We start from the raw sequence: 26,447 nt of genomic DNA, 5'->3' as shown, positions 1-26,447 counted from the left end.
GCCTTCAATAGGAAGACCCCAAGGATTGATTGTGTGTAATTTCAGTGTTCAAACCTGACTGCATGGTGGCATCTGACAGGGTCTTACATTAAATGAAAAACATTAAAAATCCCACTGAGTATGCACTAAAGCTTGGTGCCTCTCAAGTAACGCAGTGGACCCTGGAAACAGTTTTGAGAGACAAAACTGTTTTAATTTGTCTTACTGACAATATTGAAAAGCCCTTTGCTTCTTGAATTGTGGAATATCTGAAACTATATATTGTAACCAACATCTTCAATTTGTCTCACAAAGTTGTTTAAGTTGGTTGAATTAAGATGAAACTCAAAATGGACAGCAGAACTCATGAGATTTATGACACTGAAAGTTAGTTTCATTTGAGGGGAAAGTATTTCAAGAGTTTTTGCACATCCAGCTTTGATGGATGATGGAACATAAATTGGTCACAAGAGCTTCAAACAGTTGACAGTGATTTAAAAGAATTAAGGACTGATTTCTGGGTCAATATTTTCTGATGGACATGTTAGAGTTACTGTTATATCTACACCCAATTAACTGTAACCAGAAGGGCAGAGTTGTGCTGTGAGCATGCTTTCAAGCCCTTCTCTTATACATGCAAGTACGCAGGCTAGAAACTCTTCTATTTGCTAGTTTTCTTGTTCTGAACCAGAACAGTTAATTAACAGCTTCAGAACAAGTAAGCATATTACTATTATTAATTAAATTTGTATATTCATCCGTCGACCTCAGGGCAGTTCACAATATAAAAACACAAGGTACATGATAAAAACAAGTACAAAAAAGCACAAACAAACAATCCATAACATGTCTGGAGGCGGTTAGAGGATGGATAGCGGCTAACAGACTGAGGTTGAATCCTGACAAGACAGAAGTACTGTTTTGGGGGGGGACAGGGGGTGGGAAAGTGTGGGGGACTCCCTGGTCCTGAATGGAGTAACTGTGCCCCTGAAGGACCAGGTGTGCAGCCTGGGAGTAATTTTGGACGCATAGCTTTCCATGGAGGCGCAGATCAAAGTTGTGTCCAGGGCAGCTGTTTACCAGCTTCATCTGGTACGCAGGCTGAGACCCTACCTGCCCGCAGACTGTCTTGCCAGAGTGGTGCATGCTCTAGTTATTTCCCACTTGGACTACTGCAATGCTCTCTACGTGGGGCTACCTTTGAAGGTGACTCGGAAACTACAACTAATCCAGAATGCGGCAGCTAGACTGGTGACTGGGGGCGGCCGCCGAGACCACATTGGCTCCCAGTATGTTTCCAAGCACAATTCAAAGAGTTGGTGTGGACCTTTAAAGCCCTAAACAGCCTCGGCCCAGTATACCTGAAGGTGCATCTCCACCCCCATCATTCTGCCCGTACACTGAGGTCCAGCTCCAAGGGCCTTCTGGTGGTTCCCTCACTGCAAGAAGCAAGGTTACAGGGAACCAGGCAGAGGGCCTTCTCAGTAGTGGTGCCCGCCCTGTGGAACACCCTCCCACCAGATGCCAAAGAAATAAACAACTATCTGGATTTTAGGAGACATCTGAAGGCAACCCTGTACAGGAAATTTTTAATGTCTAATTTTCACAATGTTTTATCTGCTGTAAGCTGCTCAGAGTGGCTGGGGAAACCCAGCCAGGTGGGTGGGGTATAAATAATAAAATTATTATTATTAACCCATAACCCCTCCCCCACCCCTTCCACAAAAACATTTAGAAGATGTTAATCAGCCAGAGGGGTAGTAATCTAACCTACAGGTTACCAGAGTATAGACAACAGTGGTCAGGCTATCCCTGTCCAGATGGCTGGGCCACCAGTTGAAGCTGATGGAAGACACTCCATGCCATTGAAACCACCTGAGCCTCAAGCTACAGTGAAGTACCCAGAAGTACCTCCAAACTACGCACCTTCTCCTTCAGAGGGAGCGATCAGGGGTGATCATGTCAACGGCCCAAGCCATTCGGATGCTCAGGAGCTCAAGTCATATCAGCCAGAAAATCTCCCAGAGCCACCTGGAAGCCCACTGGATCCACCAGGGTGGACCATCCTAATAAGTCCTCTGCCTCTGCAGAGGGGAAAAGGTGCTGAAAGCCTAAATCTCAACAGGAAGTGATCTGACACAAAAAATAGATGCCCAGGTAAAGGGTTCTAGCCTAAGCCTCTGTTGCATGTTAGTTTCTATGTGCAGGCAATGTTTCGATATTGTGTAGTGTTCATTCATGTGAGCCTTTCTCTGCAGCATGAAATGGCATAGAACAGACATAGATTTCCCCTATCATCTGTTTGTGAGAATTCTGCTTTTCTCAAAACAGGAAGGAAGTACGGAAAAGGGCAATCTAGACTTTATTCAGACTGCCTCGGGGTTGTCATCATTGAACATTATGCTCCTGATCACATGTGGCAGGAAGAATCTATGTTCCTTTGGGGACTGACAGGCAGTCAGCATTTGCTACCAGAATTGCTAATCATGTTCAGCTCCTTAAAATCTACATTTCCCATCTTGGGTTTCGTGGTTTTTTTTAAATGCATATCAAATTGCTTCGTTGATATTTAAAGCTCTTCTATTGATGCGTATCTTTGTGACCACATAATTCCTTCTGCTCTGATGTAGGGATCTAGGGTCTTGTAAAGCTCTTGTTTTGATGACCCCTAGACATTTGAAATTGCAGAGCAGAATGAATATAATTACCCATTTGGAATTTAGCCAGGGCATGAGGGTTAATGTCTCTTCTTCCCTTGCAAAAAGTCATTGGGGAGATTTTAATGATAGTGTCGGGCTATCCAGTTATCTCTGTATCATTTGAAATATGATGCTTTCATCAGTGGTAGCCTAATGCAACATTGCAGTAATATTTCAGTGCTGGGACAGACTACAAATTCTTGAGACACTAGCAGGTTTATATTTCTTGTGGGTCGTTGTTGTGTCCCCTACCTACCAATGACTGCATTTCTAGTTCTTGTGCTATCTTCTCAGTGCTATGGTCTTCACCCAAATCTCATGTAGAGTTTCAAATTGTTCATCACCCCGTCTTTCCTTCTTTCCCTCCAAACTGCCTTCTTGCAATTTTCTATCACGTCATTGGCATTTATTGCTTCTACTCTGAGCACCTTCTTATACGGAGAGAGTTCCTAAGCCAGTTTGGGGAAAGGTAAAGACATGAAAGGTGATGATGCTGCATTTATTATGGTTCACTGCTTAAGGCTTAACAAGCATTCACTGATGTTAGTGACAGGATGCTTGCACTTCAATTGAGTCAGCAGTTCTCCAGCCTGACAGATGGCCTAGGACGAGAAAAGGACACACAAATGAGAAACCAGCAGCTTGGGTAGGTACAGTGAGCTAATCTATTAGAGCAGTGTGGTCATCCAGATGTTGTTGGACTTCAGGTTCCCTCTGCTCCAGCTATCGTGGTCCATGGGATTGAAGTTATAGATCAACATCATCAGGAAGGCCAGAGGTGCTCCTCATTCTTGTATCAGAGTAAAGGCTTTTTAGGGTTGATTTTAACTTGGCATTCTTGAAAGCACTACAGTTCCTTAACAGTGGTACCTTGGTATCTGAAGAAGTGTGCATGCACACGAAAGCTCATACCAAGAACTAACTTAGTTGGTCTTTAAGGTGCTACTGGAAGGAATTTTTTTATTTTGTTTTGACTATGGCAGACCAACACGGCTACCTATCTGTAAGTGGTACCCTGAACATATGTAACAAGTGAGCGGCGTGGGAGAATCGGAAAACACTTGAATACTGCTCTGTGTGATGCGGTATTAATTAATATGAGCACACCATCTTATTAAGATCTGTAAGGAAACTTTGCTTTGGATCATCTTTTAAATAGAGTTGTGTTGCTGTGGGAAGGAGCAAGGCCTCAACGTCCGTTACCCTAGGGCAGCTGGAGGGAAACTTTCATAGCCCAAGGGATTGTTTTCCTTGTGGATAACCTTTGCATACTAGCTGTAAGTGGGGCCAAAGTGAAAACGTGGTCATGGTGGAAGCCATATCCATGCCTCATTCCTACACATCTAGATATTGAGTTCACACTTATTGTGCACTGAGAAAGGGGATTTCTTTTTTTCCTTTTGGAAAAGCAACAGCTTGCTGATGGAGGAAGAGAGTGACCTATTCCCTCATTGGCAGCAAGTTTCTGCCAGCCTGACTCCTCTTCCCTGCAGTGTCCTTCTGATCAATGGGGTTGGGATGGAAGTGGAGGATGAGACTTCACATTCCCCCCCCATGATCTCCTCCCACCTGTTTGATGGGAAGGTGTAATGAAATATTTAATCTCCATATTCTCACTTCTCCAATTTTAGCCAAACCAACCACCCCTATAGCTCCCACAAAAGGTAAGGGTGCTTTGTTGCTGTTGAGTCGTTTAGTCATGTCCGACTCTTTGTGACCCCATGGACAGAGCACGCCAGGCACTCCTGTCGTCCACTGCCTCCCGCAGTTTGGTCAAACTCATGCTGGTAGCTTCGAGAACACTGTCCCACCATCTTGTCCTCTGTCGTCCCCTTCTCCTTGTGCCCTCCATCTTTCCCAACATCAGGGTCTTTTCCAGGGAGTCTTCTCTTCTCCTGAGGTGGCCAAAGTATTGGAGCTTCAGCTTCAGGATCTGTCCTTCCAGTGAGCACTCAGGGCTGATTTCCTTCAGAATGGATAGGTTTGATCTTCTTGCAGTCCATGGGACTCTCAAGAGTCTCCTCCAGCACCATAATTCAAAAGCATCCATTCTCTGGCGATCAGCTTTCTTTATGGTCCAGCTCTCACTTCCATACATCACTAAGGGTACCCCCGCTTAAGAATCTTAATGATTCTGGTATTTTACTGCTTAGGAATAGTAAAGATTCTGATTATTATTTTTTAGCATGACTCAGGATAGTGAACAAGAGCCCTTAAACAATCATTTAAAAATCAAACACGCTCTCATAATAGTTCTTTCCCTTTGCTTCTGCAGCTTTCCTGAGTGTGGTGCTGCTGACTCGCATTAGCTGTTTTTAACTTAATATAATAAAAGCGGTTGTGTTAAAAATTGATTTCCAACTATGCTGATATTGGACACAGAGTGCCAGTGCAATCCTTCAGTGTGTACAGATAAAAGGGGGAGGGAGAGATGATGCTGAAGTTCACAGTTCCGTATATGCCCGAAAGTTCAATACTATATTGCCAACTTGAAGAAGAATGTAATGGCGGTAACCAGCATAGTGTCAACAATAAAATACACCCATAAAATAAAATAAGTACATCAAAAATCAGTATATCAAATTAATAGATCATTTATGATTGGATTGCTTCTTAGGGAAAGGCTGGATTAACAATATAGTAGCGTATGCACATATTAGTCTAAGTTCCTAAAGGAATACACTATAAATCTTAGCAGAATAAGGCACAACACAAACCAAAGCCATGCTTGTTGGGTGATCTAGCCAACTAATGGATTCAGGTACTCTTTGGAGTAGCTGTTTTAAAATGTGGTCCATTAAGGCTCTCTGAAGCAGTTTCATAGGATATTGTTCTGCATGTTCTGAAATCAGATGTGAACTAAGAACCCTTGTTAGTTTTCAGGTGTGGACTTGGTCAAGTGTCCAGTTCATGTAATTGGTTATGTAAGTGATCGTGTGAACAAAACATGATTAGTGCAGGGTGGAATCTACACACATACAAAAAACGCTGTCAAAAAAAAAAAGTTCTGAAAAATACATTGAATTTTGCATGGCTCACTGTTGCCATCTAGAGTCACATTTGTATATTGCACTTTACAACACATTTAAAGCATTTTATCTGTAGCTGTGTAGCTGAGTCCCGTGCTAATCTGAATGTGATCAGATGGTGTTAATATAAATAATTTTGCAATTGTGGCATGATAGTGGTTGGATTGAGATATGGGATCTTTTTTAAAGGTGGACACTTAAAATCTTACAAAGGAATTAGTATTGGAATGGGAGAACACCCGCTGCAATTCTTTCAGTATCTACAAATGAGACGCATAGCCAAATGCCTCGTTTTAAAATGTGGCACATTATGCGAGAGAGAACAGATTTTGAAAATGTAATGGCTAAAGGGCAAAGACCAAAGTTATTGAGTAAGCTATGTGATATTATTATGGCTAATGATATTTCCGTCAACACATATTAAAGCAGATGTGAACAGTATTTGAATAATGAGATCCTGCTAGATGCATGGAAGTAGATAGGGCAATATGTCCCACAGGAAATAAATATTAATCTTAAAGTTTTTTTTTATATAAACTTATTATCTGTTGGTATTTGAGACCTTCAAGGTTGAAATAAATAAACATAGGCACAAATAATAAGTGTTGGGAATGAGAAACACTAAATGTTGATATGCTCCATATATTCTGGTCTTGCCCCTGAATAAAGATCATTTTGATAAATATTATAAAAGGAAAGGAAAGCATTCCAGGTTATATGCTGCCAGCAAATTTCTTAGCTGCTCTGTTTTGTTATGCAGAAGGTCTGGTTTTGCCAGAAGATAAAGAAATTACCATTCGCCTCTTAACAGCTGCATGGATAAAAAGTTCAAAATTGGGGGGGGGGAACAAACCCCTAACTCCTTCACTAAGTAGTAAAAATTCATAAATTAAATAATAGAATTATAGTGAGGGAAGGTAAGCAATCTAATAACTTATTCATTGAAAAATGGAGCGTGTTTATTATGAACTGGTAGAATGAGACACGAAGAAAATATTTTACCATATATACTGGGCTGGTATGTGCAATGGTTACAGTGGTGCCTCGCAAGACGAAATTAATCCGTTCCGTGAGGCTCTTCGTATAGCGGTTTTTTCATCTTGCGAAGCAAGCCCATTGACAGCTTAGCAGATTAGCACTATTAGCGGTTTAGCGGCTTTTAGCGGATCAGCTGATAAGCGGCTTATCAGCGGATCAGTTGATAAGCAGCTTAGGGCTTAGGAAAAGGGGAAAAAAGGGAAAAAACCCCGCAGGAACTCGCAAGACATTTTCGTCTTGCGAAGCAAGCCCATAGGGAAATTCGTTTTGCGAAGCGCCTCCAAAATGGAAAACCCTTTCGTCTAGCGGGTTTTCCGTCTTGCGAGGCGTTCGTCTTGCCGGGCACCACTGTATTTGGAAGTCTCTCCCCCAGCCTTTACTTCCTTTTCGTATTCTTTTATTCCTTATTATTCCTGTTATTATTACTTGTAGTTGGCCATTTGGTTGTGCTTGTAATTGTCGCCTTTAACACCTACAGTGGTACCTCAGGTTAAGAACTTAATTCGTTCCGGAGGTCCATTCTTAACCTGAAACTGTTCTTAACCTGAGGTACCACATTAGCTAATGGGGCCTCCCGCTGTAGCCACGCGATTTCTGTTCTCATCCTGAAGCAAAGTTCTTAACCCGAGGTACTATTTCTGGGTTAGCGGAGTCTGTAACCTGAAGCGTCTGTAACCTGAAGCCCCTGTAACCCGAGGTACAGTGGTGCCCCGCAAGACGAACGCCTCGCAAGACGGAAAACCCGCTAGACGAAAGGGTTTTCCATTTTGGAGGCGCTTCGCAAAACGAATTTCCCTATGGGCTTGCTTCGCAAGATGAAATGTCTTGCGAGTTTTTCCGACTTTTTCCCCCTCCCCCCCTTTTTCTAAGCCGCTAAGCCGCTTAACAGCTGATCCGCTAAGCCAATAAGCCGCTAAAAGCCGCTAAAAGCCGCTAAGCCGCTAATAGCGTTAATCCGCTAAGCCGTCAATGGGCTTGCTTCGCAAGACGAAAAAACCGCTAGACGAAGAGAATCACGGAACGGATTCTTTTCGTCTTGCGAGGCACCACTGTACCACTGTATTTTGTAATCTATTGTGGTAGTGCGCAATAGGTCAGTGTGTCTGGCTGTTAACCAGAAGGTTGGTGGTTTGAGCCCACACAGGGATGGCTGTGGGCCAGATTCCTGCATTGCAGGGGGTTTGGACTAGATGTCCCTCAGGTCATTTCCAACTCTATGGTTCTAAGTTGCAGTACTAATCTAACCACCAGTGCCCCTCAGTATTCCTAACGTTAACTGTAGTCTGCATTTGGTGTCTTGGCCTACTTGGTATCTTGATCTGTTAAAGTTGTTTACTCTGAAAGATGCTTCTCTTGTCATCTTTTCTATAACATAATATTTATACCATAGGTAATAATAGTAATACTACTACTACTACTAATAATAATGATAATATATTTATACCCCACCCATCTGGCTGGGTTTCCCCAGAAACTCTGGGTGGCTCCCAACAGAATAAAATAGCGATAAAATATCAAACATTAAAAACCTCCCTAAACAGGGATACCTTCAGATGTCTTCTAAAAGACAGATAGTTGTCTATTTCCTTGACATCTGATGGGAGGACGTTCCACAGGGTGGGCGCCACTACCAAAAAGGCCCTCCGCCTGGTTCCCTGTAACCTCGCTTCTCGCAGGGAGGGAAATGCCAGAAGGCCCTAGGAGCTGGACCTCAGTGTCCAGGCTGGATGATGGGGGTGGAGATGCTCCTTCAGGTCTACTGGACCAAGGCCGTTTAGGGCTTTCAAGGTCAGCACCAACACTTTGAATTGTGCTCGGAAATGTTACTGGGAGCCAATGTAGGTCTTTCAGGACCAGTGTTATATGGTCTCGGCGGCCACACCTAATTTATTGATCCACTTGTTCCCTGGATTAGCATTTCCTAAACTCTGGTTTGCAAGTCTCAAGTGGGTTGCAAAGCCTGTACAATTGGGATGCAGATTTTTTAAATAAGTAAACCCATGTTGTTATAAAGAAAACCACCACTTAATCCATTCTTCCGTGTTATTACTGCATTGAGTTTCCGGCACAGGTTATTGCAGTCTCAAACAGATGGTAAGGCAAGAGCACAGGGTTTCTCTTGATTTCCATCTGATAGCAAGTTAGTGGGCCGCAGGACATAAAACCCTCTTACTCATAGGAGCCAGTGGTGTGATTAGCAAGCAGAGCTTTTGCTGAGAAGTCGTCTTCCAGAGCATAGAGATGAGCTGCTACCTGCACGAAAGAAAACACTCAGACAAAACAGAAACAGAACTTTTATGCCTCAGAAGTTATTGTGTGAAGGAACCAAACCATGTTAGCCATGTTTGGTAAGATGGATGTTGGAAAGGTAATTTGCAGATTCAAGACATGGGCTTATTTTACAGTTCCAGGAACCGCCACACCAGATCCGTAAGACCTTGGTCAGATCATTCCAGCTCCAAACAGATGAATTATAGTAAAAAAGGGCACTGCACTGCTGCTACTCAAAGCTTAGGTAAGGTAAAGGGACCCCTGACCATTAGGTCCAGTCGTGGCCGACTCTGGGGTTATGGGACTCATCTCGCTTTATTGGCATACAGCTTCCGGGCCATGTGCCAGCATGACTAAGCCACTTCTTGCGAACCAGAGCAGCGCACGGAAATGCTGTTTACCTTCCCGCCAGAGCGGTACCTATTTATCTACTTGCACTTTGACGTGCTTTCAAACTGCTAGGTTGCCAGGAGCAGGGACCAAGCAACGGGAGCTCACCCCGTCGTGGGGATTCAAACTGCTGACCTTCTGATCGGCAAGTCCTAGGCTCTGTGGTTTAACCCACAGCGCCACCCACGTCCCTAAAAAGCTTAACTCAAAGCTTAACCATGGCTTAATCTGAGCTAAGGACTCAAAAACTCTGATGGGAGGATGTTCCTTACAGCCCCTCAGCCTGTGGATCTTCTGTACAGAATTAAACCCTAAGATGGTGAATATCATTGTTAATGGGTGTTGTGTTGGCATCAGTCTGTTTCGGAAGACAATGGAAGAGGGTGCCTTAGGGGGAAAGGTCAAACCATTGGAGAGATCCAGCACCTCCTGTGACTGACATGTGTTATTGCAGGTTGATGAATGTTAATGAATACCCCAGTGATATATTCTGAATGAATTATCAAAGCATACTTGCTAATGATCAGTATTTGAGAATATGTTGAATACTCAGTAAAAACTGAAGATTTTCCCCATGTTTTCCTTGGTTTGTCTTGCTTTATTACAAAATAATTTTACTGAAAGCGCTTTCTAGTACTTTAAGCAACAAACCACAGATTCATGAATGTATTCATAGCCTTTTCGGGGTGGAGGGGAAGGAACAGAAAACAAAATCTCTAGATCCCTAGTTAATACAGCAGAATTGCAGAATGCCGGTAAGGTTTCCTGCTATGCATCTAGGTATGCTAGTTTAACATCGCATCTGATTTGAAAGGCTCAAATTTCCCTCTGCCAATATATTTTCTTTTCCTCCTTAAAAACAAAAACAAAGAAATCCATTAACTTCATTGCTGTAACTCATGATGATCTAAATGGATTGCAAAGTGGAATCCCCACAATTTGGCAAACTATAGTCTGGGGATTAAATTGAGTGTGGCCATGCAGTTGCTATATACCTGATTACTTGGCTAACATAAAGTTCTCAAAAGATGACTCACTGTTTGGGAGTTTCAGTCTGATATTTTTATTAAATTCTGAAAGAGAGCTGACACAGTAGCGTGATCTTTAATAAGCATTTGTAGGATTTTGGGTGCAGAACTTTTGAGACTAGGTTTCAGGGAACCCTTCTTGTATTGATTTATCTGACAAAGACTGTTGTCTGTTGCAGAGGATTCTGGCAAATGTGTATTTGGTTTCACCCTCACCCCATCTAAAATGAGAGCACAGCCTCCTGGAATACACTCAAGTCTTCCGTGACTGCACATTAGCTGTGTTTGGATGGTCGCATCTCAGTTTAATAAGCTGAAATAGGAAGAAATGTTTGTCCATACTTGCAGCCCCTTCCGTACTCACTTCTTGGCAGGCCGTGATTAATTCCAGAAGTCTTATAGTTCCGATTTTATCCAAACGGGAGTTGGGCTTGGTTACTGTAGTTCTGAGCCCAGCCAGGATCGTAAATCATGGTTTGAAGCTGGTTTAAGGTTCTGTCTGCTCCTGATTCTGACAACCATAGTTTACCATTGCAGTTAAAATGGGAAGCTGTAGTTAATTAAAGACTTCTGCATTTCATTGAGATGCCACGAGTTAGACACTTGCACATGACCTTTTGCACATGGAAGTGTGCAAAAGGCTCATTCATATCTCATATTAAACCAAAATATGGCCATCAGAGAAGGTGGGGAATGGTTATGCAAGTTATACGATATATACGATATACGATATACAATATTTTTATTGTCATTGTCCTATACAGAACAATAAAATTTAAAAACTTCATAAAACATTCAAAAAAACCCTAAAAACTCTGAAACCCCCTTTTAAAATACCCTATACTATACTATACTATAAAATACACTATACTAAAAAATACACTATACTATAGAGACTCCTTATGCTGCATTTAGAACCAAAATTGCATTTGCATAGAAACTGTTTCTCAGGCGGCTAGTCCTGGCCTTTATAATCCTATACCTTCTTCCAGAAGGCAGAAGCGGAAAGAGATCATTTCCAGGGTGTGTACTATCCTGCGCTATCTCTGCCGTTTTCTTATGGCACCTGGCAGCATAGATTTGATCTAAAGTGGGAAGAGTGCACCCAATATTCCAGAAAGCCAACTTGGCTTTCTGGTAGGGTTGTGTGCTGTTACTGATCCCACAGAACTCTTATGTTTCCCAAGACGTCGTTTGAAACCCAGTGGTTTTTTAAAAAGCCTTCACTAGTTTAGGTTATTCAGCTTCTGTATGTTGCCATAAGACCTCATATGCATTTGGCAACCTATATATCACTGTAAGAGCAGCTGCAGTTTCATCTCATTAGCTAATGTACATGCAGTACTGCATGCCAGCTCTGTGTTGTATCTGAGTATTATTCTGCTCACACTTTCAATCGTTTCAAGCAAGGCTATTTTAAAACATTCCTTCTACCTTCGGGGGCAAGGGGACTTTATTGAGATACAGAGCATAACTCAAGATGGATCCTGTTGCTAAATGGTCTGACAAGGGGAGGCAGGGGGGAAAAAGGACAATACTGCATTATTTAATTCCCAAGGCATACATTATGCAGAATCTATATTTAGTTTTCCCCAGTTGCTACTACCACTGTATTATTACACAAAGGGATGATGCAATTTCATTGTTCAGTGAGTTGATAAGCCATAAATGCAGATGAATGAACTAGACGATGAATGTGGGATACTGCATGTTGCTTCTGAAATTCAGCTTGTGTGCACTACATCTGAGGAAAAGCTACAGAACTATGTAGGCAATTGTGTCTTAAAATGTTGGGTCAGCATGCAGTTACCGTAATAACTATTTTAGTTCTCAAGGGCAGCAGACACCATGAAAGGCCATCTTGCCTTAAATAGACAAATTGTAATGACTATTTTAAGCGTTTAAAACAGACACACACACACACTTGGGATTTAGTTTCTTGGACTTGCACGTCATTGTTATAGCTGCCTCAGGATTTCAGATTTATTCGACTGGAGGGCAGATGGCCACAATGCTGAGCAAGGGGCATCATGGCAATTCACATCACCTGTTTTATGTGGGATTTTGGTGTACACATAGAAGGTTGTTGCTTTGTGAGGAAATGCAGCATTTTTAAAAGACTATATGTCATACAGTCATCTACTACATGAAGCAAGCGCCATCGAGATTAGTGAGGCTTGCTACCAATGTAATTGGTACAGGATTGTAGTCTGAATCTTCATCACAGCTTAGAATAGTTCGCACTCATTGGTGACTGCAGTGTTATACACACTGGCTGTGTTTGCACGTAAAACTCAATCGTGGTTTAGTGCTAAGTGCATGAGGCAAAGCATCAAGCTTATGATAATATTCTTTTAAATATTAAATAAATAATTTTATTATTTATTCCCCACCCATCTGGCAGGGTTTCCCTCTCCAGTTCCATCAAGTGTAGAGAATGACTAGTTTAGTTTTTGCTTTCAAGTAACCTCTCATGCTTATATGCATACCCCATCTTTCCTCCAAGGAGGTCGAGGTGGTGCACGTGGTTCTCCCTCTCTCCATTTTATCCTCACAGAAGCCCTATGAAGTAGGCTGGGTTAAGAGACAATGGCCTTTCCAAGGTCACCCAGTGAGTTTCATGGCTGAGAAGGAATTTGAACCCTTGCCTCCTAGGACCTAGTCCAGTGCCCTAACTACTCCACCTCACTGGCTCTCTAAAACATGGTTTAGTTGTAGAATTAAGCCAGGTGAAGTTTCACAGGAGATTAAGACCCTCTTCAGAGGAAAAACCCTCTACAGCTCTTTTTCTGAATCGCCCATCTCAAGCAACACTTGCAAATGCTTCCATTGGCAGATTTTTATTGGTAAATGTTGCGTGGCTAGAGGCCAAAGTGGGTTCAGTGGCATGGAGTACTTTAGGCAAGTTCCAATTGGTTTGCCAGCTATGGCCATTCCTGGACAGAGGTGACCTAAGCCACAGTGACACATGCCTTGGTAACCTCCTGTTTGGATTACTGTGGTGTGGCTTCTGTGGTTGAAAATGGTTTGGAAGCTGCCATCAGTGCAGAACACAGCTGCCAGAATGTTGACTAGGACAGCTAGCAGAGACCATACTGTACAACATGGAACCCAAAGGATCTCCATTGACTGTTTGCTTCCTGGCTGAATTTAAGGTGCTGGTGCTGCACTGTAAAGCCCTAAACATCTTAGAACCCAAATCTTGGGTTCTCTTCTCCAGTGTCCTTTGTGGTGGCACCAAATTGCAGAATGCCCCCTCAAAAAAACTGACTGGTGCTGACTCTTTTGGCATTTCAGCATTAGGCTAAAGATCTGCTCGCATGGCAATTTCTGCAGTTCTGTTTTTTTTTGTTTTTGTTTTTACTGAACTAATAATAATAATAATAATAATAATAAATTTATTTATACCCCTCCCTCCCTGGCCGAGACTGGGCTCAGGGCAACTAACACCAAATATACAGTACATTAAAAATATAATTCGAATCACATTTAAAATAAAAATAAAATTAAGTAGGAACCCACGAATCATAACTGTAGGGGTAAGGAATTAAAAGTTCACCAGGCCCGGCCACTTGTGCTGGTTCCATATGGGCCGATAGAGAGAGCCAAGGAGGCCACTTACATACAGGGTCCCATAGAAGGAAAGGGGTCAGACTGGGCCCGGACCAAAGGCTTGGCGGAACAGCTCCATCTTGCAGGCCCTGCAGAAAGATGTCAAATCCTGCAGGGCCCTGGTCTCTTGCGACAGAGTGTTCCACCAGACTGGGGCCAGGGCTGAAAAGGCTCTGGCCCTGGTCGAGGCCAGTCGAGACCCAGGACCTCCAAAGTATTATTGTTTGTGGACCGTAAGGTCCTCCGCGGGGCATACCAGGAGAGGAGGTCCCATAAGTACGAGGGTCCTAGGCGGTAGGGCTTTAAAGGTTAAAACCAGCACTTTGAACCTGACTCTGTACTCCACCGGGAGCCGGTGTAGCACTGGATGAATGTGGTCCCGTGGCAAGGACCTCGTAAGGAGCCTCGCTGCAGCGTTCTACACCTGCTGGAGTTTCTGGGTCAGCTTCGAGGGCAACTCTGCCCTGCATAGAGCATGTTAGAATAATCAAGCCTGGAGATGACTGTTGCATGGATCACTGTGGCCAGATCGGGGAGAGAAAGGTAAGGGACCAGCTGCTTAGCATGGCGGAGGTGGACAAATGCCACCTTTGCCACAGTTGCAACCTGCGCCTCCATAGAAAGGGAGGCGTTGAAGGCTACACCCAAACTCCTGACAGAAGGCGCTGGCACTAATTGAGCCCCTGCAAGAGATGGGAACTTTAATTCTGTTTAGCTCTTCACTGTCTGGAATTGTTCTTGTTTTGATTGCATTATAACAATCCATGGGGTCACATGATGAAGGGGATGCTGAAAGATGCTTAAATAAGTATAATCCCTGCATGAATACTTCAGGTTCTGGTTCTATAAATTAAGGGCATAATCTTCCCTCTGTTTTCTCCAAAGTCATTTACTCGTGGGGATTATGTGCATGTTGTGAGCTAAAACTGCCATTCATCAAATTAATCGTGTTTCTATAAATTGGTTCAACAGTGTATTTTAGATATATTTTAAGTGCTATGAATGGGCTTCTAGCTGTGAAGGGTGCATTAAGGTTAATGGACATTGCACAGTAAGATCATTGTTACTTTGCAGCAAATTTACCTCGCTGCAGGTGACCAGTGCTTTGTGACACAGCTTGAAGTACCTCGAGAATAAGAGATACTGTATAAAAATGCAGAATTCTGCCCCCAACAACTTCTCATAGAAAGCTGCTAAGCCATTCATTGTTACTCTTTCCCCATGTCCAGACTAAAGTAATTCACTTTTTTTAATAAATCACATTTTTAAAGAACTCTATGTGGGTCAGCAAATGTTGTTTCTTACTGTATTCATGGTCTTCTATGACAACAAATTCATAGAATCGGAAGGGAAGGGTCATTAGATGTACAAAGTAGCTCATTCTCTGAGATAGAAGTCTTACCACTTCTGTGTGCCTGCATCTTGCTATTAGAGCCATGCCCCAGGGATTCTTCAGGCTCTGAGGGCTGGCTCACTTTAAAAAGCTGTCTGAGCTAGCATATACCAGGCTCAACATGAACATGTGAGGATAAGAGAGTGTTGTGACTCTCCTCTTCTTCTTTGGCGATCACTCGTAGCCAAATAAGAATGTCTTCCATGAACACGGTCTTAACGGTGTGCCCGTAAGTGACTGTGGAGGCCAGTTCTGGATCCACATGTCCTTCCACAGTGGGGACATACTAGCTTTCCGGGAGGGAGTTGTTCATGGTGAGGGTTTGCCAAGCGTGCCTTCCTCTTAGTGTGTTTCTCCCTTTCGTCCTGAGTTTGAGTGTCTAAATGAGTGAGCTGATAAACAATAGTTATACAAATTCTGGAGGAGCTTAAAGGACCTGATCAGGAAACAAATAAGTACCACAAGTATCTTCAAGAACCAGGAATGAGACCAAAGTGAGCTTAACAAATGACATTCTCTGGTGGTTCTAGGCTGCGACAGTCTTAATTTTAGAAAGTACCTCCTCTTGGTAGACCAACAGGGCTTCTAGCAGGAATGACACTGAGAAGAATGGTTTCTCTGCTCCCATATCTTTCCTTCTTACTTTGCCAGACCTTTATTAGGCATTACAAGTATAGGCCATCATAAAACACCAGATATAAAAATTTAAAATATATACAAATAAACAGCCATGTAAAATATATAACAACGAGGATTTTCATTGGGATTTCTTCCCGCTAAATAGTGCAATTCACCACTCTAAGAGATACTATTGACAAAAACTCAGCCATCCTTGCAGTTTCTTCTGGGTTTATGTCAGACAGATGGAATCTGATATTTCAATTTAGGATGATAAGTAGATCGAGGAAAATATAAACCATTTGGAGAACGATTAGACTATGTTTAAAAGAATGAGACCTAGGAATATAAATAAGATGATAATTTGCTGCTTAAAATTTAAGAAGATGTAAGTGGGAGCGGGAGATGTGAGGGAGTCCAAAGAGGTTTTGAAAATATGTCATGATATATGCTATATTGTTGATTATTTTTGCATTTGTATTCAAAAATTTTTAATAAACATTTATAAAAAAAAAGAATCTGATATTTCATTGTGCTGTGATGTTAGACTGCCCCCAAAATGGGGATAGCACACCTTTATGTAGCTGGACAGTAGAAAAGAAAATGTTCTACAATGTCCAGCACATTCAAAGAACATACACAATGTTTATCATTTCTGGGGTTGTTTAAATATCTGCCCTTGACTAAAGCTGAGGGGGAAATGTTCAATCGGGCTTGCACTGGACTGGAATTATTAATTTTGAGATATATGTCACCCTGTTATTTGTTGCATTAAAACCATAGAATTTGGGAGAGCAAATTTTATTTATAGCTGACTCAATGTTTTGTTTTCAGTGTTCCTTAATGTGGTTTGAATATTGAGATAAATATATTGCTCACTTGAATTATACAAGAGTTCCAAGTCAATACCAATACATCTGATTTTGCTATGTAAGAGTTGGAAGCATCTGGATTTATAAGAGTCCTTAAGTAAGTCAGAGAGCAGACTCAGAGTTTGACAACGAAAATGGCAGCGCAACCAGGATTTTATAGTGCTAGCTCACACCCAATATTCCATTGTGTTTATACGTAGTTCTGCACACATCGTCTCAGACTGGGAGCCCCAGGATATGTCACAATAAACTTGAGCGTATCTTACCTAAATCACTATTAGCTTGAAAAATCTGAATAGCAGCTGGTTGCCTTTCTGAAAATAAAAGCGAGCTACTGCTGAGGAGGTAGACTTTGCCTGTTTTATAGCACTTGTGCAATGGTTTGACCAACCTGAGTTGCTCTGGAATAAAATTATGAGAAATCTGTGCATCTTTACTTGCTGGATTTCTTGTCCCCTTATTTCCTATTCCTCTAATTTCCGGGAATTACAGAAGACCAGAATTTTTGTCTTCTGCTCTCATATCAGCTTTGCCAGGCTAGAAGCAGTAGAGTTCTGACATCGATTGTATCTCAGTTATTGTGACCGCCTTCAATTTTTCCTTTATATTTATAGTTTATTTCTTTTGTGTGTGAGATGCACCCTTTCAGGCAGATACTTGGGCAATGCTCTGGCTGTACCTTACCATAAAGTTTGATGGAAGTGGCATCACTGAGAAGAGAAGAGGGTTCTTATGGAAAGATGGCTTTGCTTTCCTGGGACAGCTTCTGTGATTGGCGTCTCTTCCTCTTGCATAGAAGCTAAACAGGCTAATGCTGCTGAAGCAAAACAGGCTAATGAGCATCACTGTCCAGCTGCCCATCTTCACTCATCTCTCCACCTTTGGGGTGGAAATGAGGCACAGTGGTTGCTTAACCACAATGAAGCTGCAAGCTGCTAACTCCCATTGAGAGAGACAGAGGAAGTAGCTCTGCTACCCAGGAGCTGAGGCACATATTGGAGACCAACAAGTGTTTTTCTTTCTCTCCACCTGAAAGGGTTTTCCTCTGCTTTGCTTCAGGCCTCTCAACATGATTGAAAGACCTGAAAATAGGCCCTTCTGCTCATAAATCTGCTGATAAATGGATGACAGTTTAGGAGCTTCTTGTGAAGTAGACCTTAGTCCACAAAAGCTTATGTCATAATACATGTGTTAGATTTTAAGGTGCCCCAGAACTCTTTGTTGTTTAAGTAGCCAAGGCATTTTCCATTGCAAGAAAGCTGAGCAGACATCCATATATGCTTACTTGTTAGCATATTTTTTCCTAATCCTTTGTGAAGATGCAAAAATGGTGCATGAAATCACTCAAATAGCATAATTCCTGACTTCAAAACGAGAACTCCTAAGCATCTTGCATTGAAGTAACTTCAGGCAGTGAGTATGGAAAACTGCCTGTAAGCTGTACTTTAACACTGTCAAATTACCTAAAGGACGTTCTGATGCATTTCCAGTAATTCGGTTTCTATTCCAAACACCAGCAGGTCGTTATAGTGCTATGACACCTGCTGGCCTTCAAGGCAAGATGTCCCAGAGACATCTCTAGTCCTCAAAGCCCCAATATGATATTTTGAATGATTTAAGTAATGCTAGATTTTCAGTGGCAAACATGGGAATCTTAACCCCATGCGTTTGCCTGACATGCAAAGTTCTTGGGCTGGCTTACTTCTGGGTTGCACAGGTTCTCCCTTTTGGCACTGGTTGCTCCTGGCACTTTTAAATTATAGCCATGCCTTCTGGCAGCAGTTTTAATGAAATACCAGATCTTGGCAACACCCATAGCTGGGCTGCCGGCTGCCAGTTTGAACAGGGAGCTGAGATGGAAGTGGGAAACATGCATATAGTGAAATACCCTTCCTACTTTAGTCTCAGCTGTGTTTTTCTAGTGGCACCTGGTAACCAAGGCAGATTCGCTGCCAAAATATATTGGCTGAAATCATTACTTGGGGCACAGTTTCCATTTTGCATTTCCCTTCTTTTGAAATTCAAACTCAGTGGTGATTTTAAGTAAGAGAAAAGCAGTGGACACTTTGGACTCAGTCAAGGGATGGGGAGAAGAAAGCCAAGCTACAAAGTTTGATGGTCTCCCTGAGGGTGGTGCTGCGGAGCCCCAGATGTTTGCCCAAAGGCCTAGCACTAATGGAGCTGTTTTTTATGTAGGAGTTTCATTAAAAACACATCAACTTCAGCATTTGTTTTTGTTTCTAGGATTCTGCAATTATTTTACTTTCTTTTTCTTCCATGTAAAAGAAAGCACTTCAAAGGAATTCAGTTTTGCTATTCAATCGGTTTTGTACAAGTTGCCCTGCATAACAGCAGGACATCATCAGTTTTGGGATATAGAACAAAAGAGTGAAATCTGTACTTTGCCACACTTTACAAAATATTATGTCACCAACAAAAAAATAAAAAAAAATATTTTCAATACTACAAGTTTGTCTTAAGCAATGTCAGCTTTCTAAAACTGCTGATTTTAACTCAGCATTTTGTTAATCTGGAAATGTTTGTAGGGTGTTTTTCTTCACTTTTGAACGTATTGCCTAATGATTATTTTCTAGACATGACATTAATGGTTGCACAAGTTGCCTAGTTGTGGTAATGTAAGATTAGCCATGCTGCATATCATTTGATTGTGATTAAGCAAAAAAACAAATTGTGTGACTGTGTGAAATCAGATATAAGGTTAGCTAAGTTACAGCAGATATACCCATAAATTTCAAGGTAGAGTTAATCATCTGTGAATCCAGGCTTATTCTTCCTTGGCTCTCTGGTGAAACAATGCCACTTTATTGTAAGCCAATGTCCCACTTTACCACAGGTAAAGCAATGGAAGTACAGTAAAGTGCAGGAATGACACCAGTAGTTCCGAATTTGGTGCATAATGAAACAATTGCATGTCCCTGTTCATTTACCAAATGAAATCCATTCATAGTAAATCTCATTGCCTAAAATATGGTTGTGTGAATTTGTTTTTAAATTGCATTTATAGGTGGTCTTTTCCCCCCTTTTAAGGCAGATGTTATGATGTACCATGGCTGACTGTAATCTTTGAGATCATCCTGTTATATTTCCTAAAGCCCCTGTTGCATTTACATCAGGGTAGCCAGAACAGTATTGTTAGTGGAAGCACAAAGTGATACTTGGTGCTCAGCAATGGAAAGGTGATAGAAATCAACTGTATATTTTAGTATAGGGGAAAAAAGCAGATTTAAATTTTTTACTTTGTTTTTTTTAGACGCTGGAAGCCATCTTGAACTTCAAATACTCAGGAGGTCCAGGACATGTCGATGGCTATTACAGGAACTTGTCTCTGGGACTTCATGTAGATGTGGAGCCATCTGTCTTCTTTACACGTGTTAGTACTCTGCCCGCAACAAGGTGTGTTATTTTTAAAAAGCTTACTTTTGTGTGGGAAGGGGGAATGATTTCTCTATATAACATCAGTATAATAGTAGTAGTAGTAGTAGTTGTAGTAGTAGTAGCAGCAGCAGCAGCAATATTGGGACAGCAGTCTTATTCTTGCAGTATACCAAAGTAGATTACTATTAATTGAGAAATAGTTTCCTCTTTCATGTTCTCAAGGGTCCCATGTATCTGTACACAGCTAAAGGCTAACATTTTGTTTCCTTTTTTGAACCAGTGTGCTTAGAATTTCATAGAAGTGACCCAGTGCATCTGAATGAAGTTGCCCTAATGACCTAAAAGTTGGCCAGTATACTGCCTTCCTACATGTTAATTTCCAATTTCATTAAAACCATGTTAAAGTCTAAAGAATACTTCGGGGCTTGCACAATTATCTATTTCTCCTCTTTTATTCTTGTTACAATTAATCTTTGCTTTAAACAAGCTTTTTGTTCTTTTGCTCTCTCTATTATATCAGTATTATTATTATTATTATTATTATTATTTCCTCTTAAAGTACTTAATAATTTTGTCACATAGTGTAATGGGATAAGGGGTTGCTTGTGCGTAAGCGCTAAAACGCTCCCAGTTTTGTAGTTAGTTTTAAACTCTCCCTAACCGGACAGCCATAAGTGCGTGGCTGCCTTAATCACTGGCAGAATCCGTCAGTGGGCGTTTCCTGAATTTCTTCCAACATAAAAGTTCTTTGACAGAAAGTCTCCTCCTTGATTCCCTGCGCGACAGCTTTCTGCGCAGAGTGGGCGTTCCAAGGGGAGGTCCTGAGCTCTCACCACTGGTCTCGCTTGAAGCGTCTCTGAGCCTCACCTCCGACGCTGTCTCCTCCTTCCCTCCTTCTTCAGCGGAAACTCTCCCTCTCCCCCTGCTGGTTCCCTCCTCAGCATCCGAGGGTCTCCCAGCATCCGAGAGCCTCTCCACCACCCTGAGCTCCGATGGCAGTTCCCTGACACATAGTATTGTTTTTATCATAACGCAAGCTACATAATATAGCTGAGAATGGATTTCAGTGAAAGTTAATGCTTTCATTGAGTCTACTTCAGCATTGTATTTTTGCATAATAGGTAGTGTTCAGTAGAAATATCAGCATATATAAATTCACTTAGGCTTGTACCCAGCACTGCATCAGTGAAGCAGAGCCTAAAGTGTGGAGGTTATGTCCAATCACAAGGATCTGTTTCGTATCTGCTTGCCCTTCTTGAGTCTTGGTCTTCATCAGAGCCTGGAGACTCCTGTTCCACAGCACAGTAGCAAGGTCACAATATGGATATCTCATTAATTGCTGGGAACATCAACCTTGCCATGTGTTTGCAGACGACTGCAGTGCCTGTAGAAAGACAGTCAGGTTATGCATCCAGCCACTCTTAACTCATCTCCCTAGTCCAGTTCCCAGGAATGCTCGACTCTCCTGTCTGCCTGTATTTCATTTCTAGCAAAAAATACACAGCCACTCTCTAGTTCTCACATGAATATTTCCCTAAAAAAACCCATTGACCTTTTCATAGAAACAGCCAGCATTCTGTAACAGAATCATTCCTTTCAGCAGTTGCAGTGTTTACGACCATCCCATGACAGCATAGCAGGCTTAGACTCTTCCACCCGTGAAGAGTGGTGGAAAAACCTAACAGCAGAAGACAGCCACTTCTCAGTTTATTTTTTTGTCATGCAGCATGGATATAATATACCTTCTATTGGTTTCATGCATTATGAAATAGAACATTCTTGCCTGTTGGGAGAAATTTGGCATAATTCAGCTTCTTCTCCTAATGCCAAAAATTCAACAAATCTGCCTCTTTCCAAACTGGAGCAGTCTGTCACTTGGTTCAGTTAAATTTTATGAGTTTCTATTTTAGCGTTGCTAATGAATAAAGCAATAGTAGTTGCCTGTCTCATCTCCTTCTACTCAATTGAATTTAGTTTTTTCTCTCTCTCTCTTCCCGTGATGAATGCTTTATATATTCATTTGCTGATGAAATGTTTTTCAATGCTTGAAGATTTTATCAAGTTATGATAGCACTGTAATAGATTTTAATTCTTTAAAAAATGGTGCATTCTCAAAATGACTTGAGTAAACATAGAATGTGTCAGATATGCACATCTAGTGAAGAAGTATGGTTAAGGCAAATGGAGAATTAAAAAGTTTAAGGGCATTGTGTGACTCATTATCCAAGCACAGTTACTTATAATGCTGACACCAAATGCATGAGATCATACATTCATGCTGTAGCCCTAATGGTCTGGATTTAGGGCCATCAGCTAGTTGCAAACACTGTTATTGTTTAGTCATTTAGTCGTGTCCGACTTGGACCAGAGCACACCAGGCACTCCTGTCTTCCACTGCCTCCCGCAGTTTGGTCAAACTCATGTTAGTATCTTCGAGAACAGTGTCCAGCCATCTCATCCTCTGTCGTCCCCTTCTCCTTGTGCCCTCATTCTTTCCCAACATCAGGGTCTTTTCCAGGGAGTCTTCTCTTCTCATGAGGTGGCCAAAGTATTGGAGCCTCATCTTCAGGATCTGTCCTTCCAGTGAGCACTCAGGCCTGATTTCCTTCAGAATGGAGATGTTTGATCTTCTTGCAGTCCATGGGACTCTCAAGCGTCTCCTCCAGCACCATAACTCAAACACTAGCAGATTAAAATTCATTCTTAAATTGTACATTCTTCCCTCCGATACTCTCACTGTTAGTACAATAGGGTGATTTTTAACAAAATAAGAATTGCCTTAATGGATCCTGACAATCCAGCCCTTTATCTCACCCTAACAGATATCATAGAATCATAGAATCATAGAATCATAGAGTTGGAAGAGACCACAAGGGCCATCGAGTCCAACCCCCTGCCAAGCAGGAAACACCATCAGAGCACTCCTGACATATGGTTGTCAAGCCTCTGCTTAAAGACCTCCAAAGAAGGAGACTCCACCACACTCCTTGGCAGCAAATTCCACTGTCAAACAGCTCTTACTGTCAGGAAGTTCTTCCTAATGTTTAGGTGGAATCTTCTTTCTTGTAGTTTCGATCCATTGCTCTGTGTCCGCTTCTCTGGATCAGCAGAAAACAACCTTTCTCCCTCCTCTATGTGACATCCTTTTATATATTTGAACATGGTTATCATATCACCCCTTAACCTCCTCTTCTCCAGGCTAAACATGCCCAGCTCCCTTAGCCGTTCCTCATAAGGCATCGTTTCCAGGCCTTTGACCATTTTGGTTGCCCTCCTCTGGACACGTTCCAGTTTGTCAGTGTCCTTCTTGAACTGTGGTGCCCAGAACTGGACACAGTACTCCAGGTGAGGTCTGACCAGAGCAGAATACAGTGGCACTATTACTTCCCTTGAACTAGATGCTATACTCCTATTGATGCAGCCCAGAATTGCATTGGCTTTTTTAGCTGCCGCGTCACACTGGAGTAGAGATTCAGCCTGTTTTGTATGAGGTTGTACTTCCTTTGAGAAACATGGTTTGCAGTTTGGCAGTGCTCCTAAATACAGCTTTACATTTGGATCATCATGGTGCAGCAGTGACCAGCAATGCTTTTGCTCAGTTTAGGCTAGTATACCGGCTGCACCCAGTCCTGATCCTGGCTATAGTGCCTTAGTTTCATCAATGTTGGATTACTGTAATGTGCTCTGCAATGTGACTGCCTTTGGTTTGTGCATACTCCTCCTCCTCCAGCATAGCTGAGAGGATGAGTTCAGACACCTTAACTATGGGTTTCCATGCCTTTAATTGTGGATTCCCATGTTGCCCACACCAGAAATGGCAGTTCATGTTAACTATGGTTAGTTTAAACAAGCCAGCTAGAGAAATCCATTTGAGCTGTTTTAAACTAACCATAGGTAACTTGAATCACAGTTTGAGTTTACAGATGACACAAGAAGACACAGTTAACTAAAACTGAAAGCAAACATCTCCATGCTCATCTCATCTGTGTGGGAGGAGGAAGAGAGCACCTGATACCAGAAGGAAGCTGACATCTCATTAAACCATAGTTTACTGTGATACTTGAATTTGAACAGTGACTGGGACATGATAGCTAAAATGTTAAATAGTCACTGCTCTGAGAAGTGCTGAGATTTGCTGCAATGGAAAAAAAACTGACTTGATCACAGTCTGTTCCTTTCCTTTAATAACAACGATTAATGTTTTTCTGTTATCGTAACTCTGTGATGATTGTTAAAACCTCAACGTTGTTTGTTTAAATCTCTTCAAATAGTACCCGCCAGTGCCATCTCCTCCTTGATGTGTTCAACTCAACAGAACATGAGCTCACAGTTAGTGCAAAGAACAATGAAGATCTAGTTTTGCATGCTGGGGAATGTCAGCGGTAAGTTCAGAGACAAAACACAGCTTCTTAGTTTCATCCCCTTCTTTCTTTCAAGTCCTCCTGTATGCTACATCTCTGTCTCACCTTGAATGCAAGAAGCTCAGAGGCTCAGCAGTGCATGTGATTAATAAGTAAAAAAAGGTAAAGGTACCCCTGCCCGTACGGGCCAGTCTTGACAGACTCTGGGGTTGTGCGCCCATCTCACTTAAGAGGCCAGGGGCCAGCGCTGTCCGGAGACACTTCCAGGTCACGTGGCCAGCGTGACATCGCTGCTCTGGCGAGCCAGAGCCGCATGCGGAAACGCCGTTTACCTTCCCGCTGGTAAGCGGTCCCTATTTATCTACTTGCACCCGGAGGTGCTTTCGAACTGCTAGGTTGGCAGGCGCTGGGACCGAGCAGCGGGAGCGCACCCCGCCGCAGGGATTTGAACCGCCGACCTTTCGATCGGCAAGTCCTAGGCGCTGAGGCTTTAACCCACAGCACCACCTGCGTCCCCTGATTAATAAGTAGTCCCCTGTAAATATAATTGACTAGTTTGAGACATCTTAACTTGAAAGTTTTCTTAGCACAATTTACACATAGTTGACATGTGTGGGGAAACAGAAAGAAATAGACATTTTGTTCATGACTTTTTTCAGTGTTCACAACAACTATATTTTGGATAAACTTTTTTTTTTAACCTTATTCTTCAAAAAGAGGCTGTTGCTGTTTTTTAAATAATGTGTATGCAGTACAAAAGCTCTAAATCACTGTCCTAAATCATAATTTTGTTTTATCAACTGTACAGTAGAACTTTATTTAATTATTTTCACTAGTGATCAATATTTTGAAGGGGGGAGTATAGGAGCCCTTGGGTACCTATACAAAAAAAGTATAGTGGTCAGATAATGAATTTGCATATGCATATAGCAGAATATGAGAATACTTGATGGTACAAGTTTCACTGGCCATTTTGTACTCAGAGGCACAAAGTGATAATTGAACTCCATTACTGAGTTCGGGCATTCTAAATCAAATGCTTGCTTAGAAGTCCTGACTACTCTCTTTTTCCAGTAGCAATAAAGTCATGGATTTTCTTTCAGATTATGGCTGGATTTCTGAACTGAAGATTTCACACTTTGTAATCTCGATAGCATCAGAATTTGCCGAGCAAATTCTACTCAAAAAAAAATGTTTAGTTCTGTAGTTCGGAGTTACTTTGATATGGTTCGGCAGCTATTTTAAAAAGTTACGAATTTAGTCACTACCACCTTGGCAGTGTCTTGGTTTGTATTTACAGATGTGAAAATATTAAAATAGTTATTTATGCTAAAATAATATGTGGTCATCAATAGCGGTACATGTAGACCTACTTTTGGTAATTTATTATGCTTTGTTCTTGATCATCATACCATTAAAATCAAGTTTCATGAGAGTAATTTGTAATTCAAAGTGGAAGGTGTCACCTAAGCATTTAAATTCTACACACCGAATGTCTGGCATTGAATAGTCCTGAACTAACTCATTAGTGTGGAGATTTATCAAAGTGATGATCTCAGTAGATCGGTGTTATCATTTTTCTTTTGTGGTGCACCTCAAGTGTTTCATGAATGTGTGGTAAACAGATTTCAGAGAGTACCTGGAAAAGACATTATACTTGATACTCATTAAAAAAAGGCTGTATCGTCTGACTTCCCATTATATACTCAGATGCTGTAACATGATCCACACAAAATAAATGTATTTCCAGGTATAAAGAAA

General features: G+C 41.8%; 1 protein-coding gene across 2 annotated transcripts in view; it reads left to right on the top strand.

Moving 5' to 3' along the window:
- TRAPPC9 (trafficking protein particle complex subunit 9) overlaps window positions 1-26,447 on the top strand; it is a 279,059-nt gene that overhangs the window by 61,417 nt on the left and 191,195 nt on the right. For both annotated transcript variants that reach the window (XM_079984184.1, XM_079984185.1), the window contains exons 18-19: window positions 20,201-20,343; window positions 24,597-24,707. In XM_079984184.1, coding sequence (XP_079840310.1) covers window positions 20,201-20,343; window positions 24,597-24,707 — 254 coding nt within the window. The remainder of the gene's footprint in view (window positions 1-20,200; window positions 20,344-24,596; window positions 24,708-26,447) is intronic.

The sequence above is a fragment of the Podarcis cretensis genome, assembly GCF_951804945.1.
Source record: "Podarcis cretensis genome assembly, chromosome: 7".
Classification (NCBI taxonomy): domain Eukaryota; kingdom Metazoa; phylum Chordata; class Lepidosauria; order Squamata; family Lacertidae; genus Podarcis; species Podarcis cretensis.
This window is presented reverse-complemented; position numbering and strand designations above follow the sequence as displayed.